The sequence below is a fragment of the Lissotriton vulgaris genome, unplaced genomic scaffold, assembly GCF_964263255.1.
Source record: "Lissotriton vulgaris unplaced genomic scaffold, aLisVul1.2 SCAFFOLD_1508, whole genome shotgun sequence".
NCBI lineage: Eukaryota > Metazoa > Chordata > Amphibia > Caudata > Salamandridae > Lissotriton > Lissotriton vulgaris.
Window position 1 is genome coordinate 529,461 of NW_028250127.1, and position 17,383 is coordinate 546,843.

A 17,383-nucleotide genomic window follows, 5' to 3' on the forward strand; every position below is an offset into this window, starting at 1 on the left:
GGATGTGCACTCTTGACTCTACCTGCACTGGCGATGTGCTGCCACCAGAGGGAGGCCGATCCAAGTCTCTCTCCTTGAGACTTATCTCCCTCATTTTCATTTCGTAGTCCATCTGGTGCTTTCGCTCTTCCAGCGCCATTCTTTTGGTTTCAAGCTCCAGCTGGATTTTCATTTCTGCCAACTTCCTCTCGTGATTCCGGGTTTCCTTCCTGTCCGCCAGCTCCTCTGGCGACAGGCCTTTACCAAAGCTGTGCTCGCTGTCTTGCCTCTCGAGATCGATCAGATCCCCAAGTGCATTCTGTTCCGTCGTTGCATTCTGCTCGGCGAGGACGTCTTGCTCCTCCGGGGTCTTTCTGGACTCCACCCAGGCTTTCAGGGCCTTGTAGAGCTCCGGCTTGTTTTTGCAGCCAGCGTGCGGAACTTTGAGTTTCCTACAGAAAAACTTCAGTTCAACTCTGGTGTATTTATCCAGCTTTGCGGCGTCCCACTCCACCTCCAACACCTCAGAGGTCGTGGACTCCGCTCCATCCAGGCTCTTTGTGCCCGGCATGGCTTCTGCACTCGGAATCTTCTTTCAGCAAAATTCAAAAAGCAAAGTCTGTGGCTTAGTAACTGGACCGTAATCCTTGTGTAGTGGTCAGAAGCTCAGGTATAACTATCGCAAGTGTAAATTCGAAATCCTCACCGCTGCGTCCAATGTAGGAAGGGGGAGGCTCTAGTTGGCGCAGTGCAACACTAGCGACAAGCAGGGACTCTCTCTTCCTCGTCAGGGCTGAGGGTTACCTTCCAGACAACCTCTGCTTACCCTCTAGGTAGTGTGGCTTAAGCAGTCGTAGGCTAATCTTTGGGGCACATAGGGTTAAACACTTGCAACAGTACACCTTTACAACCAACCCACCACACAACGAGACCAGACTGTATTCTGTAAAAATATATATCTTTATATAGATTTTAAGCAGACTTGTGAATACAGTCAATATACTTTATGAAAACGGTTGCAGGTTACTCAATTCGGGTTACCACAGTTCTTATGCAGTTCTCTTGAGGCCCGTAGGCCGGTGTTACTCAAAGTCCTTGTGGAGCCGGCGGCTTCCAGGGGATCTGTCCCACGTCGCGTTGCCTTCCCAGGGTCGCTGATCGTTGCGGCTCTCCAGCCGAGCAGGTCACTGGTCATCCGGGGCAGCGGTGTTCTGTGGCGGCAGGGTCCTTTCCTCGTCGTCCGCTCCGACCTTGGAGGCGGCGGCTGTGCGGTGGTGGCAAGTGGCAGTACGGTCCCCAAGTGCAGGACGTACCCAGCCAAGTGCCGGTGCAGCTGTGGGCTCACAGCTGGGCTGTCGGGCAGGCTACCGACCTTGCGGATTCTCGTAGGGCAACTGTCCGTCTTTGCAGGTGAGTGGCTGCTCGTTATGCAGTCACCTCGAGAGCTCGGACCGGACGGGTCCTCCTTTGCTTTGCTCTCGGGCTCCCGGTGCAGTTGCGGTCACGGTGTTCGGGCCAGCGGCGGCTGGTCCTTACTTTGCTTCCGCGGATGCTTTGGGCCCCGGTCACGGTGGTCGGGAGGGCGTTGATGCCTTAGAGGAGATTCCTCCGTCAGTGCTGCGGCGATGGTCAGCACCCGCAGTCGCTTTCTTCCAAGGGGGTAGCGTCCACTGGTCCTGGGACGCTGGTCAGGGGGCAAGTTCAGTTGCAAGCCCTTGGAGATCTCTTTAGCAGAGTTTGGCACAAGTAGAGCAAAAGTCCTTTCGTAGTCTTTTTGTCTTCCTCTCCTTCAGCAGCAAGGCACCAGACACAGGCAAGAGTCAGCACCCTTCCTTGTCTCTCACGGTCCTTCTCGTAGGGCAGAGTCCTTCTGTGGCCCAAACCGGATCTAATTTTCAAGGAGCAGGGCTCCTTCTTTTATAGGCCAATTCTTTTGTTCTCGCAGGCCAGGGGGGCCTTTGCATAGCCACTCTCAGTTCTGGAGTACCCCCGCGGGTGTACTCCGGCTTCTGCTTTCAGTGTGAGGGGCAGGCGCATCAGACGCCCCACAGGAGGTGGAGCCAGCATTGTCCGGACAGGGGTGGCCAGAGTACCTTGTTGATGGGGGCTTCGCCCTTCCTGGGCCAGGTGCCGGCAGAGTCATCCGCCGCTCCCCAGGAGGGTGGAGCCAGCATTGTGGTGGTCGAGCACAGTGACAGTTCGAGTCAAGAGGCACTCCTACCTCCCACTAAGGTGTAATCTGCGCATTCACCACCTGTCATCCCTCCAGCCCTGTTACTCACACATCCCAGACAGTCAGATACACATACCAGCAGAGGCGGCTGAAATGGTTAAGCAAGCAAAGGCTAACTTTCTAAAAGTAGCATTTGCAAACCCAGGATATTAAGATAAACTTGACTACAAGAAATATCTTATTATCCTGAGTTCAGGCATACTAAACATGACTCGCTACCATGCTCCTTGAGCCTGCGGGGATTATAGGGTGTAATAATCCTCGCAGCTCAGTCTGGCCTAATGGAGCAGGTAGCCTTCAATAGTGAAATACGGTCTTCGTTGTAAGTCACTACTAGGACAGGCCACGCACATCAGGGCTTGTCCTACCTTGCACCTACAACGCACCCTGCCCGCAGGCCTACCATAGGGGTGACTAATATGTAGTCAAGGGAAGGGTCGGTGCTGGCAAGTGGGGACACTTGCCCAGCTAGCGTGACAGTACGAGACCGCACGCGGGTTCTGCGGTCGCAGTTCCCAGACACATCTTTACGGCTGCTTCGGTGGGTGGCGCAACCAGCGCTGCAGGCCCACCAGCAGTATTGGCATCTACAAGCCCCGGCACTCTCTCGTGCGCTTTACTAGGGACTAACAGTAAATCCAATGCACCAATTAGGGATACCAATCGTATGTACAATTTACAGTAGGGAGCACTTGCACTGCGGCACGGATCAGCCGTGGCGCAGTGCCCTGAGTATCGGAAAACCAGCAAAACATCGGAGGCACATCAGCAAAAAGTGGAAGGGAGACTCACGCCAAGGTGCCAGGTCTAACAGCTACCACTATAGTACTTTACACTAGCTAGCAAATATGGCCGACATCAATTTAGAATCAGTAGGCATAAACGCACAGGTCATAAAATATCCAACATACCTATCCAGGACCGCAGCCAAAAAATTCAAGTACAATCTAATGAGGAAAACCCCGGACACGCTGATCTCTGACCCCTCCTTTAACCTAGACAAAGGCATTATCGTAAATGACCTGATATTTTTCACCAGAAGAACGGCTAAATGGCGCACTATCATTACAATGATGCTCAACATAAAAACTGTAAGCAATATGGATAAATTACTTACCTGTAATCCAAGTTCTCTTCCAGGGGTATCCTCATCATAGTCATAGCACTGAATATTCCCGCCCACGTGCGGGGACCCCGGAAATAATATAAAAATTAGATATGGAAATCACATATATAAGTAGCCCCACATATATGTTGTACATATATTATTTTTTCTAACACCAATGCAGCCCCAAAATGAGGCTAAACAAGGTAATTACTCCTAAAGAGACTGTATTTGCAAGCATATAAAAAAACACACATTAAGTCAAATAGCACTTGAGTTCTGTGTTTTAATGAGTAAAACACTCATATCATGAAAATAAATTGCAAATAAACTAGACATTGTTATCCCACCGGCTTCACTGTAAAACAATAGCATAGAAAATGAAAGCATTTTCAACAAAAACTGGCACCGTGCCTTTAAGGCAGCCATGACCCCTGGCTTCCCATCATGCCTCAGGGGTGACAGTTAGGTCAGTTGTTCTTTGCATAACCCTGAAAGTCCAGGCTCGGCAACAATACTATAAACACTTTGACATGGGAAGGCTATAAACACTTTGACCTGGGAAGGCGGGTGAGGTGCTTATGACTTTGATGAGGATACCCCTGAAAGAGAACTAGGATTACAGGTAAGTAACTTATCCTTCTATTCCAGGGGATCTTCATCAATAGTCATAAGCACTGAAAAGAATAGCAAGCCCATCAACCACCTGCAGGTAAATGAGAAACACATGACCTAACCAGAGACTGTGATGGCTGAAAATCAGCCGCTAAACAGATTCCGCAAGGAGGCCTGGCCTACTTGGGTATCTGCTCTAGTGCCCGAATCTAGACAGTAGTGTCTGGTAAATGTATAGACGAACCTCCAGGTCGCCGCCTTACAAATCTCAGACATGAGCACATTGTGAAGAAAAGCTGTAGTAGCCGATTTATCTCTGGTGGAATGTGCTTTGGGAGTAAACCCAAGGGTCTTCTGCGCCAACTGGTAAGCAAGTTTGATACAGGAAACTATCCACCTGGAGATGGATGTTTCGAAGCTGCATAACCAGATCTGATTGATCCATAGTTGACAAACAGTTGATCAGATTTTCTGATAGATTTGGACCAGTCTAGATAGAACTTCATAACTCTTTTCAGATCCAAAGAGTGCAAGGCCCCCTCAGCTGGAATGGAGGGATTGGGGAAAAAGGTGGGTAGAGAGATGGTCTGGTTCACATGGAAATCTGACACCACCTTAGGCAGAAAAGAAGGATGTGTCCTCAACACTACCCTATTCAAATGGAACACTGTATATGGCTCTTTGGAACAGAGAACTTGAATCTCGCTCACCCTGGGAGCTGACGAGATCGCTACCAAAAAAGCAGCCTTCCAAGAAACATGCTGCAAGGTTGCTTTATGAATGGGTTCGAAAGGAATACCCATCAATTTCGATAGCACCAGGTTCAACTCCCAGGGGTGTGATGGAGGGCATACCGGAAGGTAGACCTTCTTCAAACCCTGCAGAAAATCTTTCACAGCTTGTAGCTGGAAAAAAGAAGATTGGGAAGGTGAAAGCCTAGAAGCTGTTATAGCTGCTAAATGCACCTTAATGGAATTGCATTTCAACCCTGCTTTAGCCAAATACAATAGGTAAGGGAGAATAACCTCTTCCTGACCCTTGATAGGATGACAATTGTTCTGCATACACCACATGTAGAAACGCTTCCGCTTGCATGCATAGGAATGCCTTGTGGAAGGACGTCTCGCTTCTTTCAAAATGGACATGCACATCTGCGGCAGTCCTAGGTGGGCGTATTGTATGACCTCAGGAGCCATGCTGCCAAGTTCAGTGACGGAAGGTTGGGATGATGAATCCTCCCGTCCATCTTGGATAACAGGTCCGGCCTGAACGGCAATGTGAGGACACTGACAGATGTAGAAGGTCCGTGTACCACCACTGTCTCGGCGAGTCGGGGGCAATGAGAATCATCTTCGTGTACGAGTGAGCTAGCTTGCTCACCACTTTCGGGATCAGCGGAAGGGCTGGGAAGGCTTACACAAATTCCCCTGAACAGTCTATTCTGAAATTCACTCCCCCAAATCTCCAGCACCACCAGCAACGGAAAGAATTCCAGGAAAGCAATGCTCCTCCCCTGTTTTAACTAGTGAGCAGGCCAACTCTCAGCGCACCACCTCCCGTCCCAGAAAATGCCAAACCCCGCTGACCCAGCTGCATCAGAGAAAATTCGACATTGCCAAACCGCCCTTTCCTCATCAAAATCCAGGGACACTCCGTTGAAATCAGTCAAAAATGTTATCCAGGTCCTCAAATCAGCCCGCACCCCCATGGAAATCCTGACTCTGTGGTGTGGAAGCACCGCCCCCGACATGGCCATGCCGAGCCGCCTACAGAACGTCCGCCCTGCTCTCACCACTCTACACGCAAAGTTCAGGACACCCAACAGTTTCTGCACCGCTCTCAAAGGGGTTTGTTTCTCTTCGATCGCCCACCGTAGACATGACAGAATTTCAGCCACCTTGGCCCCCGGAAGGCGTGCCAGCCACTGTACAGAGTCCAACTCAATCCCCAGAAACGTCAGGCGACAGCTGGGACCAGCCGTTTTTTCTGGCGCCAAAGGAACACCGAAATGGAAAGCCATCTCCTGGAACCGCGACAGGGCCCTGCTGCAATCACCAGAATCCGCCCTCCCCAGGAAGAGGAAATCATCCAAATAGCGAGTGACCTCGCGGCACCCACTAATTCTCACCATTGCCCATTGCAGAAAAGTACTAAAGAGTTCAAACAAGGCACAAGAGATGGCGCACCCATGGGCAAAACCTTGTCCACGTAGATGGCCTCCCCAAACTGCATTCCCAGGAGCAAGAAATCCGCTGGATGTATAGGCAGCAGACGGAAAGCCGACTTGATGTCGCATTTCGCCAATTCAGCCCCCCGTCCCGCACACCCTCACCAAACGGATCGCGTAATCCACGGAAGCATAGAGCACCCTCGAATCCTCCTCTGCAATAAAGTCGTTCACTGACTGGCCCTCCGGCCACGAGAGATGGTGAATCATCCGAAACTCCCCCTCTTCTTTCTTCGGCACCACCCCCAACGGAGAAATGATCAGATCTTCCAAAGGCCATTCAGTAAACGGGCCGGCTACCCTTCCTTCCTCAACCTCCTTCAACAACTTGTGGGACACCACTCTTGGCAGTTCTTTCGCTGACCGCAAATTGTCCGCCCACCGACGCACCCTGGGACCTTGATAACCTACCCTAAAGCCCTCCGTGAAACCCCAGAAAAGCCGCGCCGCCGCCTCCTGATCCGGGTAACACGAGAGCCACGGGGCCATCGCCTACATCCCAAACCGGTGTAGGGGCCTTTCTGCCCAGTGTGGCCCCACCCCTTGGCGTTCCGCCACTGCTCCGAGGGGGTGACAAGTGTAAGGCATTGAGTCAGGGCGTGTTTCCCGCCGCACTTGGAGCAGTTATGTTTAAACTTACAGGGATATCTCGAACAGTACCCCCTGTTGTAGCTCCAACAGGCCCCCGTCGAATATCACCCTGGTTTGTTGGGCTGACCAGAGATGAGGGTATTAGGCACCGCACTTCCCCCCAACCCGCCGTGGGCGGGACGCGGCGGAAAGGACCGATACACTACCGGCAACCCGCTGGCCGTGTGTGTGGATGCAGTAGAGTGTGTTGACGCCATCCACTGCACCCAGAATTCCTGGTCCACCTCCCCCCAATTCTTCTACGGATCCACACTAACCCTCGCCCTGAATTCCTCATCATAACTCAACCAGGCGAAACCCCAAAACTGCATCTGGGCCTTGCGAATGATGTCCATGTACTTAAACAACGCAATAGCCCGATCCAAATACCTCTCACAATAAATACTGGTATAAATCAAGAATGCAGGGTCCAGTTCTCCATGGTCACTGGCACTCTGGGCCGCATCGTCATCCCCCACTCCTCTTCCTTCGAGCCCTCTTTGGCCTGAACCTCCCTATGCAGCAGCTTAAACACATCTACAAATTCGTGTTTCCAAATCCGCGTCCTGACCTTCTACGACAAATGCGACCCCAAGAGCATCGCCAAACCCATGTAGGGGAGTTTCTTCGGCAGCTTCACCCCCTTTTCCTCCTTACCGACCCCCTTGTCCGTCTGCACCTCCGCCATAGCCATCGACTTACCATCCACCTTCTTACCCTCCATAGGTGGACCGCCCGCTGGCCTCTCGGGCTCCTTGATTGACCCGTCCCCTACACCCACCGACCTACAAGTCCTCTTCCTTCCCCCTTTTGCGCAGTCTTCCCAGGCCACCCACCAGGACCCCTCACCTGTGACCGTGGGAAGCCGCTCCTGGGGCCGTCCTCTGGGGGTCGAAGTCTTCACCGCCACCACCTTGTCCTTGCCCGTTGTCGGGGCCTGCAAAACACCAATGTCGCTGTTGTCCACCACGACCGCGGGCCGGCGGAGTCATCCCGCTCCTCCCCCTCCTCAAGCTACTCACTCTCATCGTCATAGTCCAATTCCAGCACAGGCTCCACTCCCACAGGCACACTCGACACATCCCTCACCGCTCTCTTCACTCCTTTCTGCACACCAACCGTCTCACGTGACACATCCGACACCCGCGCTGCCAGTGCCCGAGCCCTCGGTGGAGGGACAGCCGCCGCAGACCGCCCTACTGCTTCAGGCCTGCGTCTCAGGGCCGTCTTGCGCCTCGCCAGGCACCCCCGGGCTCTGCTGACAGCCGCCGGCTTGGTTCCCCGCCCACCCTTCAGGTCGCTCCAGCCTGAGAGGGCCCCAGCACCATCGGGCCTCAAAGCCGCCTTGGCCGTAACTACTCCTGCCATCCTGCTCCTAGGGTCCTCAACTGTCGCCTTCTTGCCCTTCCCGCGCCTCTGCGCCTCCTCCAGCTCCGCTGCCCTTTCCTCCTCAGAGGTCGAGGTAGGCGGCCCCTCTGTCGTTCCCCCACACTGCACCCAGCCGGGCCATGGTCTGCTAGGCCCACCTTGCCTCCTGAATCTGTTCCATAAGCCTCTGCTCCCGGGCCCTGTCCTCCCATAACATGGCCCCCCAAATCGGGGTGGGGGGGCAGGCAGTAGCCCTGAAAACCCCCACCCGGCGGCAAAAATCCACCTTGCCCATGAATCAGGGGCCAACCCCCCATTCCCAAGGCCCCAGACAAATCTGGCTCCCCCAGCCCCCCGCCTGCACTACCACCTCCCGCCCTACTGGGGCTGGGGCGTTCGCCCTAGAACTTGTAGATAGATCAATGGGGCCGTCAGCCCCTTGATCCTCTCCTGCCTCCTCAGTGCCTGCCTCACCCAGGAGCTCAGCAGCCGGGACCACAGATGTCCCCCCACCCCCAGACAACAGCACCTCCCGTCCTGCAGCCTCTCCCCCACCCCCAATGGACAAGTCACAGGGCCCAGCCACTCTCTCCACTCCCCCGAGTTGAGGAGCATCCACCGGCCGTGTGGGGGGGAGGTCACCACCCCCAATTGCAGCCCTGGAGGCCCCAGGGAGGATATGCAGAAGGGGGAAGGCTCGCGGGGGCAGGCTCTTGCGCTTCCCGCCCCGCTCCGAGTCTCAGACTGCTCCGCCCCCCTCCGCCCTGCCTCCTGCTCATGACTCGGCAGGGAGTCCTCCTGGCAGGCCAGGACCGCCGCCGAGGCCGCGCGTGTTGCCCTCGTGGCCCCCACCCATGCCTGGCTGGAGAAGGTCCTCCCGGCCCGCGTGGGCCAGCAACAATAGGGCCGCCCGAACCTCCTCAGCCGAGACGCCCAACATGCTGTAAAAACTCACGCTTCAGGCAGATGCGAAAAACCTCGACTGCCGGCAGACAGCCCATGAAGTCACAGCCACTACCACAGCCCCTAAACTAGCTCAACTACCACTTTTAAAGTGCTATAGAAAAAACTACGCTAAGCTCCTTTTCTACACCCTCCCAATGGTGCCAGGCAACAGGAAGAGGAAGATCCCTTACTCCCCTGTGCCTTAATACCCCACACCTAACTCCTCCCCTTTCCCTGCCTGTCCTATCCCATGCGCGAAAGACCCCGGGGGAAGACTAGTCTGCGACTGTGCTTCCCCCGGGGCCTGGCATTACCGGCTTCAGCTTCTTTATACTCATCGTCCGTGCGCTGGGGCAGGAGAGAGCTGCTGGGAGTGAGACCCTCGAGCAGTGAAGGCTGAGCAGCCTTGCAGAGTAGGGCTCCTCATCGCACCCTCCCTGTGTGCCCACGAGCAGCCCTCCATCACAGCTGGCACCCCGCGCATCTTCAGAGGGCAGTGATGCACTCCTCTCCTGCACATGGGTACACGCGCTGTGCCAGCCGTCTACAGGGGGTGCCCCGGGGACGCAGGGGAGGCAAGAAAGTGTGGTAGTGAGAAGAGAGGAGTGAAGCAGGCATTAAGTTGTAATGCTGCGCGTCTGCACACCTGAGAGGCAGAGGGACTTTATCACTAGCACACCCACCAAGGCCAGCACCAGGACCTAGTGCCGGCCCACCTGAGAGGATAGGAGCTCCTCGCAGGGCTTTGTGTGATGAAAAAACTGGGGGGGGGGGGGGGGGGGGGGGTCTGTCATCGGGGCGTGGCCGGTGTAATTAAGAGAGTGGCTTAAACACAGGTAAGCTAAAAATCTGTTCTTAGCATAGTGTGCCACCCGACTGGTATTTTGCTGCTACTTCGCTCCACTCAGCTATAGTGGTTTGCCTATGGTCACACGTTTACAAGAGATCGGGTGGAGAAGCTGGGATTCGTTACTCGATTTCCTGGTTCCACAGTGATATCATCGCATAAAAGCATTTCTTCTTAGAAGCTGCACTGGTTTGAATTCCTGGAAGAGAAACATTTACATTTCTCCCCAGCAATAGTTACCAAGAACACATTTTATTTATGTTAATTTATGTAGCACGTCTTGTCATTCTCGTCGCCTATTTCAAAGTAAGTTCGGCTTGAATGAGCATGTTTCGAAGTTGAACCGTGCGTGCACATAGAGTTGTAGCAAGTTTAGCCGGCAGTTGTAGCAGGAGAAATTGGCACACAAATGCCACTATGGACAGCCAGCCATTTGTTATCTACGGCGGACCGCGTGTTTTTATAGTCTTGTGTACAATATCAAATGATTACTCAACACCTTTTGTGAAATGCGAAAACTGCAGAGGCTGTGTGCTGTACAGGCTGCAGAAGTTATAAGGGGCTGTGTGTTCTGCAGGTTGTGAGGCGGTGCAGGGGTTTTTTGTTGTGTAGATTGGGATTGTGTTGCAGGGGCTGGGAGTTTGGCAGATTATGGGGTGGCTAAATGGGCTGTGTGTCGTGTGGATTGCGATGGTGTTGCAGTGGCTGTGTCTTGTGCAAATTGTGATGGGGCTACAGAGGCTGTGTGTTGTGCCGATTATGGTGTGGCCACAGGGGCTGTGTGTTTTGCAGATTAAAGTCGGACTGCGTGTTGTGTAGATTGTGTTGATGTTGCAGGGGCTGTGTGTTTTGCAGAAAGATGAGGCTGTGTGTTTAGGTTGGAACGGGGTTTTAAAATCTGTGTGTTGTGCAACTTGTCATGGTGAATTCAGCAGCTGCAAGAGTTGTGTTGAACAGATTGTGATGGGATACAGAGGATGCAAGGGTTGTGTTGAACTGTTTGTGATGGAATACAGAGGATGCAAGGGTTGCACGTTGCATAGTTTACATGGTAAATTCAGGGGCTGAAGGGGTTAGTTGTGCTTTGCCAGACTGTGATGGGATGCTACTGCTATAGGAGTTGTGTGTTCGGATTTTGATGGGATATGCAGATATTGCAGGGGTTGTGGGATTGCGATAAGGATTCAGGGGTGTAGGTTTTGTACAGACTGTGACAAGAAGGCACATACAGTTGGTGCGGATATAGATTGTTGTAGAAAATGCCGAGTCTACAGGGTTTTTTTTTATGGTCGATTGTGCTGCAGAGTGTGTGTATTGTACATATTGTGATGGGGACGCAGGGGCTATGTATGAGCAGATTGTAAAGGAGACTGCAGAGGCCGCAGGGTCTGTTGTGCACAGTTTGTCATGTGGCTGCAGGATGCATGTTGCGGTGGTGAACACTTGCTGCAGATTCTGTGTGTTGTATGGATTTTGATAGGAGCTGCAGGGGCTGTGTGTGGATTGTGATGGGAGCTGCAGTGGCTGTGTGTTGTATGGATTGTGATGGAGGCTGCAGTGGCTGTGTGTTGTATGGATTGTGATGGAGGCTGCAGTGGCTGTGTGTTGTATGGATTGTGACGGGAGCTGCAGTGGCTGTGTGTTTTGTGGATTGTGAAGGGAAGGGAGCTGCAGTGACTGTGTGGTGATGGGAGTACAGAGGCTATAAGTGTTGTGAGTTGAATAGATTGTGATGAAAAGGCAGAGGGTTGTCTGTGTATTGTTCAGGGTGCGATTGGAATACACAGAATGCAGGGAGCTGTGTGCGGTACAGATTATGGTACGGGGAGGGGCTGTGTTATGATTGACTCTGCAGATTCATCATGAGGTGCAGCTTATGACAGGGCTGCGCACGTGCACAGGAGATACGCAGTATTTCTGAGGGTGACACAAACTGCCTTGGGGAGAGCCGAGCCAAGTATTTGGTTTGGCTCCAAGAGCCATAGCTCCAAAGGAGCCACCAATAGGTGAAAATCAGTCGAAATGTCATGAACAATTATGAATAAGACTTTAAAATGCTAAAAAGAAAGTGTTTTCATAATTTTTCTGTGTCCCAATTAAGCACATACAAGTATACCATTAATACCACTCAGTGCCACATAATTACACACCACATACTTACACTCTACTCAATGCAACATAAATACACTCAACATAATACCACACAGTGCCACATAATTATATGCTACATAATTACACTGCGCTCAAAGCAACATACACTCCAAATAAAACCACTCAGTACCATATATTTACACACCACATTATTACACTCTACTGAATGCAACATACACTCCACACAATTCCGCTCAGTGCCATATAATTATATGCCACATAATTACACTTCTCAATTAAACATAAATACACTCCACATATTACCACTCAGTGCCACATAATTACACGCCACATAATTACTCTCTACTCAGTGCAACAAACACAAATCACATAATACCACTCAGTGCCACATAATTACACGCCACATAATTGCACTCCACTCAATGCAACATAAATACACCCCACATACATGCACTTTATACCACATACCACCAATCAACATAAATGCACTCCACACCATGACACAATTTCACTAAGCATAATTTCACTCATCATCACAGTTCCAGGCCACACAATTCACCTCCACACATTTCCAATACATATATATGCACAACACCTGAGCACACCAATATCATTATTTCAAATTTAGGTAATGTAAGTATTTTTCTAGCACAATCAGTAAAGTCTCAGCGTCCTATATGTTCTAAATCCAGAAAGTCTCAAAGGAAAAACAGGGAGTCCAAACAAATCTTCTTAGGTTGAGGTCTGGTTTGATTTAATTTCCACAGTTCACAAGAGAAAAGACAGCAGCCGACGCGCGTTTCACCCTCGGGGCTTTTTCAAGGCTCTTTGCTCATTGATACAGGCGTCTATAATTGTAAGCGTTCTCTTGTATGCACTTTTCTTGGGTGGCTAGATGGATGGAGTCCACAAAATTGGCAGCAATATGTAACGATTGGTGTTCTGAATTTGGCGTTCCTATTCTCACATCAATATGATAGTTGTGGCCCCAATATGTAAAACCTTGTCCTCTTCCAAAGTTAACATCCGAATTTAGGATTCAAATTCATCCTTTATAATAGATCGTGTAATCCTTCCAAATCTTGATAAATCCAGAGTTGCACTTGTGTCTCTTATTCTCCTTCAAGGCTTGAAGGAGAATAAGAGACACAAGTGCAACTCTGGATTTATCAAGATTCGGAAGGATTACACTATCTATTATAAAGGATGGGTTTGAATCCTAAATTCGGATGTTAACTTTGGAAGAGGACAAGTTTTTACATATTGGGGCCACAACTATCATATTGATGTGAGAATAGGAACGCCAAATTCAGAACACCAATCGTTACATATTGCTGCCAATTTTGGGGACTCCATCCATCCATCCATCCACCCAAGAAAAGTGCATATAAGAGAACGCTTACAATTATAGACGCCTGGATCGATGAGCAAAGCCTTGAAAAAGCCCTGAGGGCGAAACGCGCGTCGGCTGCTGTCTTTTCTCCTGTGAACTGTGGAAATTAAAATCAAACCAGACCTCAACCTAAGATTTGTTTGGACTCCCTGTTTTTCCTTTGAGACTTTCTGGATTTAGAACATATAGGACGCTGAGACTTTACTGATTGTGCTAGAAAAATACTTACATTACCTAAATTTGAAATAATGATATTGGTGTGCTCAGGTGTTGTGCATATATATGTTTGACCTGGGTTCATTTGAATCCTGGGACTGAATGACACTTTGGTGGGTAGGTGTCATATACCTTAGGAGCACCCCAGCCATAGTTGCTTTCTGTCATTTACCTATGTCCATATCACAATTGGCTTAACCTTGTGATGTGCGGTTCAAATTAAGCAAACCCATTTGTTTTATATGTTACATTTCCAATACACACAGCATAAGTACACACCAAACAACATATTTCAACTCCATAATCCACAACGTACCCCCAATCCACACCATATAGTGTCACCACCTGAGCGCCAAACATCATTCACCACCACCTTTTTGCATCAGCGCTCCACCTAAGCATCACGTCAGTCTGCCCTGGAATCTGGCATCTGTTGATTCTCCCCTAGTGTCAGTCCGCTGCTCGTGTCCTAATTAAATTACTGTTTTCCAACCTCTACTCCCCCGTTATTTATGTCCTGCTCCCCCATAACCAAAAAATGTTTAACAAACAAGCAGCAGAACAGGCAGGAAGAAGTTGCCAGCAGTAAAAGTACAAAAAAACTAGAAGACATTTTTTATGTTAAAATCTTTTTTTAATCAGCTTTTTTAGTTGTATATAATGTCGTCTTCGTTTGTATAAAGGTAACAAAAATGCTTAACACTTTTTATTATAACTTTTCAACATAATGCACAGCAGCCGCAATGCTCTACAACATAGCAAAAGTTCTGGCTAAACACATAAGGTCCCAAAGGCAAGACCTATTGGCTATGCCAATGCTTGTTATTATAATATCAAGGGAAAGAGGGCAGAAACTGCTTTGGTAGGTGAAGGAGAATGGGTGGTAGCAAGGTGTAAGATCTGTTTCTGTAAATATTTATTGGAGTCCAGAGCATTCTGACAGAGTACTAGAAGGCAAAATTCTATTAACCCTTTCGATGCTGATGACAAGCTCAGCTTGTCATCACCCACGGGTGTCATGTGCTGATGACGAGCTGAGCTCGTCATGAAAACAGCAAAATGGTAATTCCCAGCACAGGAGGGGGAAAACGCCTAGCAGCCAAGAGGTTAAAGACACGTCAGATATGGACTCATTATCTTACACCATCCCCAAACCACCACACAAGTTGGGGTTGACGATGGGTTCATGAGAGGCGTTAATAGCATCAGATTACTTTCCCTGGGTGGAAAAACAACCCCCTCTTGACAACTAGCCTTGAACAATGCCATACTTTAAAAAATATGTTATTCTCAGTGCCCTAGATTATTAATACACAACGGACTTACCAAGGATTACGTGAACTCTTACAGATAGTTGAGTGCGCAGGATGAGGGACGGTTTCCTTCCTTTGCTGCGAAAATACATGTTTCATTAAGCAAATCCGTAAAAAAGATTATGAATGCTAAAAACAGCTTACATGTTATTCCATTACCAGTATCAATAACGGACAATGAATAATATACAGGAAGAGATGACAGGAGCCAAATGCTGACTAGCGGTAAGCATAGCAAATACATCTTGATTTGGTTATAAGCCATAAAAGTACAGAAAATCTATTACGAGAAAATAAATAACATTAGATAAATTAAAATGTACATAAATAAGCGAAAAAGATTACATTCCAAAATAACGGCACAAAGTGCAAAATGCAGAATGTGGGAATAAAAATATACAGATGCTAAACAGACTTCCCTAAATGACTGCCTCGACTGCAAACCTTTTGCGCATGAGCCTCCACATATGAAGTAAAATTTGGCAGACAGCAAACACTATGGCTTGTCTGAAATCACATTTTTTAGGATCCTGATGTATACTCCATAGTCCCCTATGCCCAGTTTACGGCAGATAGGGAGGATCCCTTTCTTTCTGAACCCCATATAGGCTGGACAAAAAAACACGTTCACCAGATTCAGCAGTCCTAAAGCAACAAGCATTGGCATAGCCAATAGGTCTCGCTGTTGGGACCTTTTAAGTGTTTAGCCATGCAACACTTGAAGTTGTTGCACAAAGGATATTGTACTGGGTAACTAAACACTTCTAAGTTCCCAAAAGCGAGACCTATTGGCTATACCAATGCTTGTTTTGAAACCCATTGTCCAAAAAGCATTGGCATAGCCAATAGGTCTCGCCTTTGGAATCTTTTACGTTTTTAGTTATGCAGTGCAATACCCTTGGGGCAACAACATCAAATGTTGAATGGCTAAAAACGTATAAGGTCCCAAATGCGAGACCTATTGGCTATGCCAATGCTTCTTAACCTTTGTCTTGTTTGGGTGAGCTCCGTTCAGACATTGGTTTGTCGGGTTGTCCATCATGTTTCAGGGCCAGCCTAGAGGATTTTGCAGATGCTTACATTTCTTAATTTAGTTTAACACTTTGCATTGGTGATGCGTTGTAAAGAAGTTCATGTCCGCATGCCCCTTTGCCACAGCCCGCTTTTACCTGCATTCTAAACTGATTCTGACAAATTAACATCCTCTACCCGTCTTGCACATCAGCAACACACTCATGCATGCCAATAGACCTGATTCAGGAGGGAGATCCCGATTTTTAAAGCCAAAAGTTGCTTTCTTTTTTGCTTTCTCCTAACTAAAATTACCTCCTCTTCAATGCACGTTAATGGGGAAATAAATTCCCCCATTTTTTTTATCTACCTGTTTGTTGTTGTGACATTTTATATAACGCGAACTAGACCCAAGTCATCGGAGCAGGGAGGGACCGCGTTGTAAATCTGTTGATTCCGGTTGCGCTGTGTCCCGTTCCCCTCCCGCCTTGTTCCAGACATATTTGGCTAGTCTGGTTTGAGCCCAGGCTTTGGGTCCTTTTCCACTCGCCATTACGGCAAGAGATCTGGTTCACTGCCTGAGGCCTACCCTGGTAATCACCGCCGTCTGCCCTGTCGAAGCTGTTCCCTCGGTGGCCTGTCGGATTTCCCAGGGGGGCAGCCTCTAACTCGCTTCTGGCACTGGACTGTGAGCAGAGTCTGTTGGTGTACCACTGAAGGCACAGATGGTGCGCTGCCACCAGAGGGATTGATCTCCGAGCCCTTCGCCTTGATCTCTAACTCCCTCAATATCCTCTCATGTTCCATTCTCATTCTCTCTCTCTCTCTCCAAGGACAATCTGTTATACTCTGCTTCCCTCTGACTCTCCATCTTAAGCTTAGCCATCTCCAGCTGGTGTGCCCTATTTCTCTCCCTGTCTTCCAACTCTCTGGGGGACAGGTCTTTGGAAGAGATACTACTGCCAAGTGGGGTCGGTACCCCTCCCCTGGCTGGAAACACTGGCCTATGCAGTTGCCCATCTGCATCCCCAACTGGCTGCACCACAAGATCAGGGGCATTTCTTGCTTCTACCCAGGCCCTCTGCACCTTTTGGTAGTCATCCTTTTCAGAAATGCCTGGTGTAGCAACTTTCAATTTCTTGCAGAGATACTGGAGCTGTTTCAAAGTGTAGGTTTCCAACCTCTCCGTCAAAATCAAGATTCATGGATGCAACAGATGCTGGTCTACTCATGGTAGTAAGAATTGAGAGTGGTCAGAAAAAATAACAGTCCAAGGAAAAATATTCTATAAAAAAATTAAGTATGTGGTCGCGTTTGGTCTGCACTCACTAATAGTGTACACCAATTACTGTATATGACAGGGTCTGACAAGTAAATCAAATAACCCAA

General features: G+C 49.5%; 1 protein-coding gene across 1 annotated transcript in view; it reads right to left on the reverse strand.

Moving 5' to 3' along the window:
• The window catches only part of LOC147663358 (FH1/FH2 domain-containing protein 1-like), a 483,979-nt gene that overhangs the window by 443,027 nt on the left and 23,569 nt on the right, over positions 1-17,383 (reverse strand). Inside the window, exon 3 of the mRNA XM_086950500.1 lies at positions 14,997-15,061. Within this exon, the coding sequence (XP_086806626.1) occupies positions 14,997-15,061 (65 nt within the window). The remainder of the gene's footprint in view (positions 1-14,996; positions 15,062-17,383) is intronic.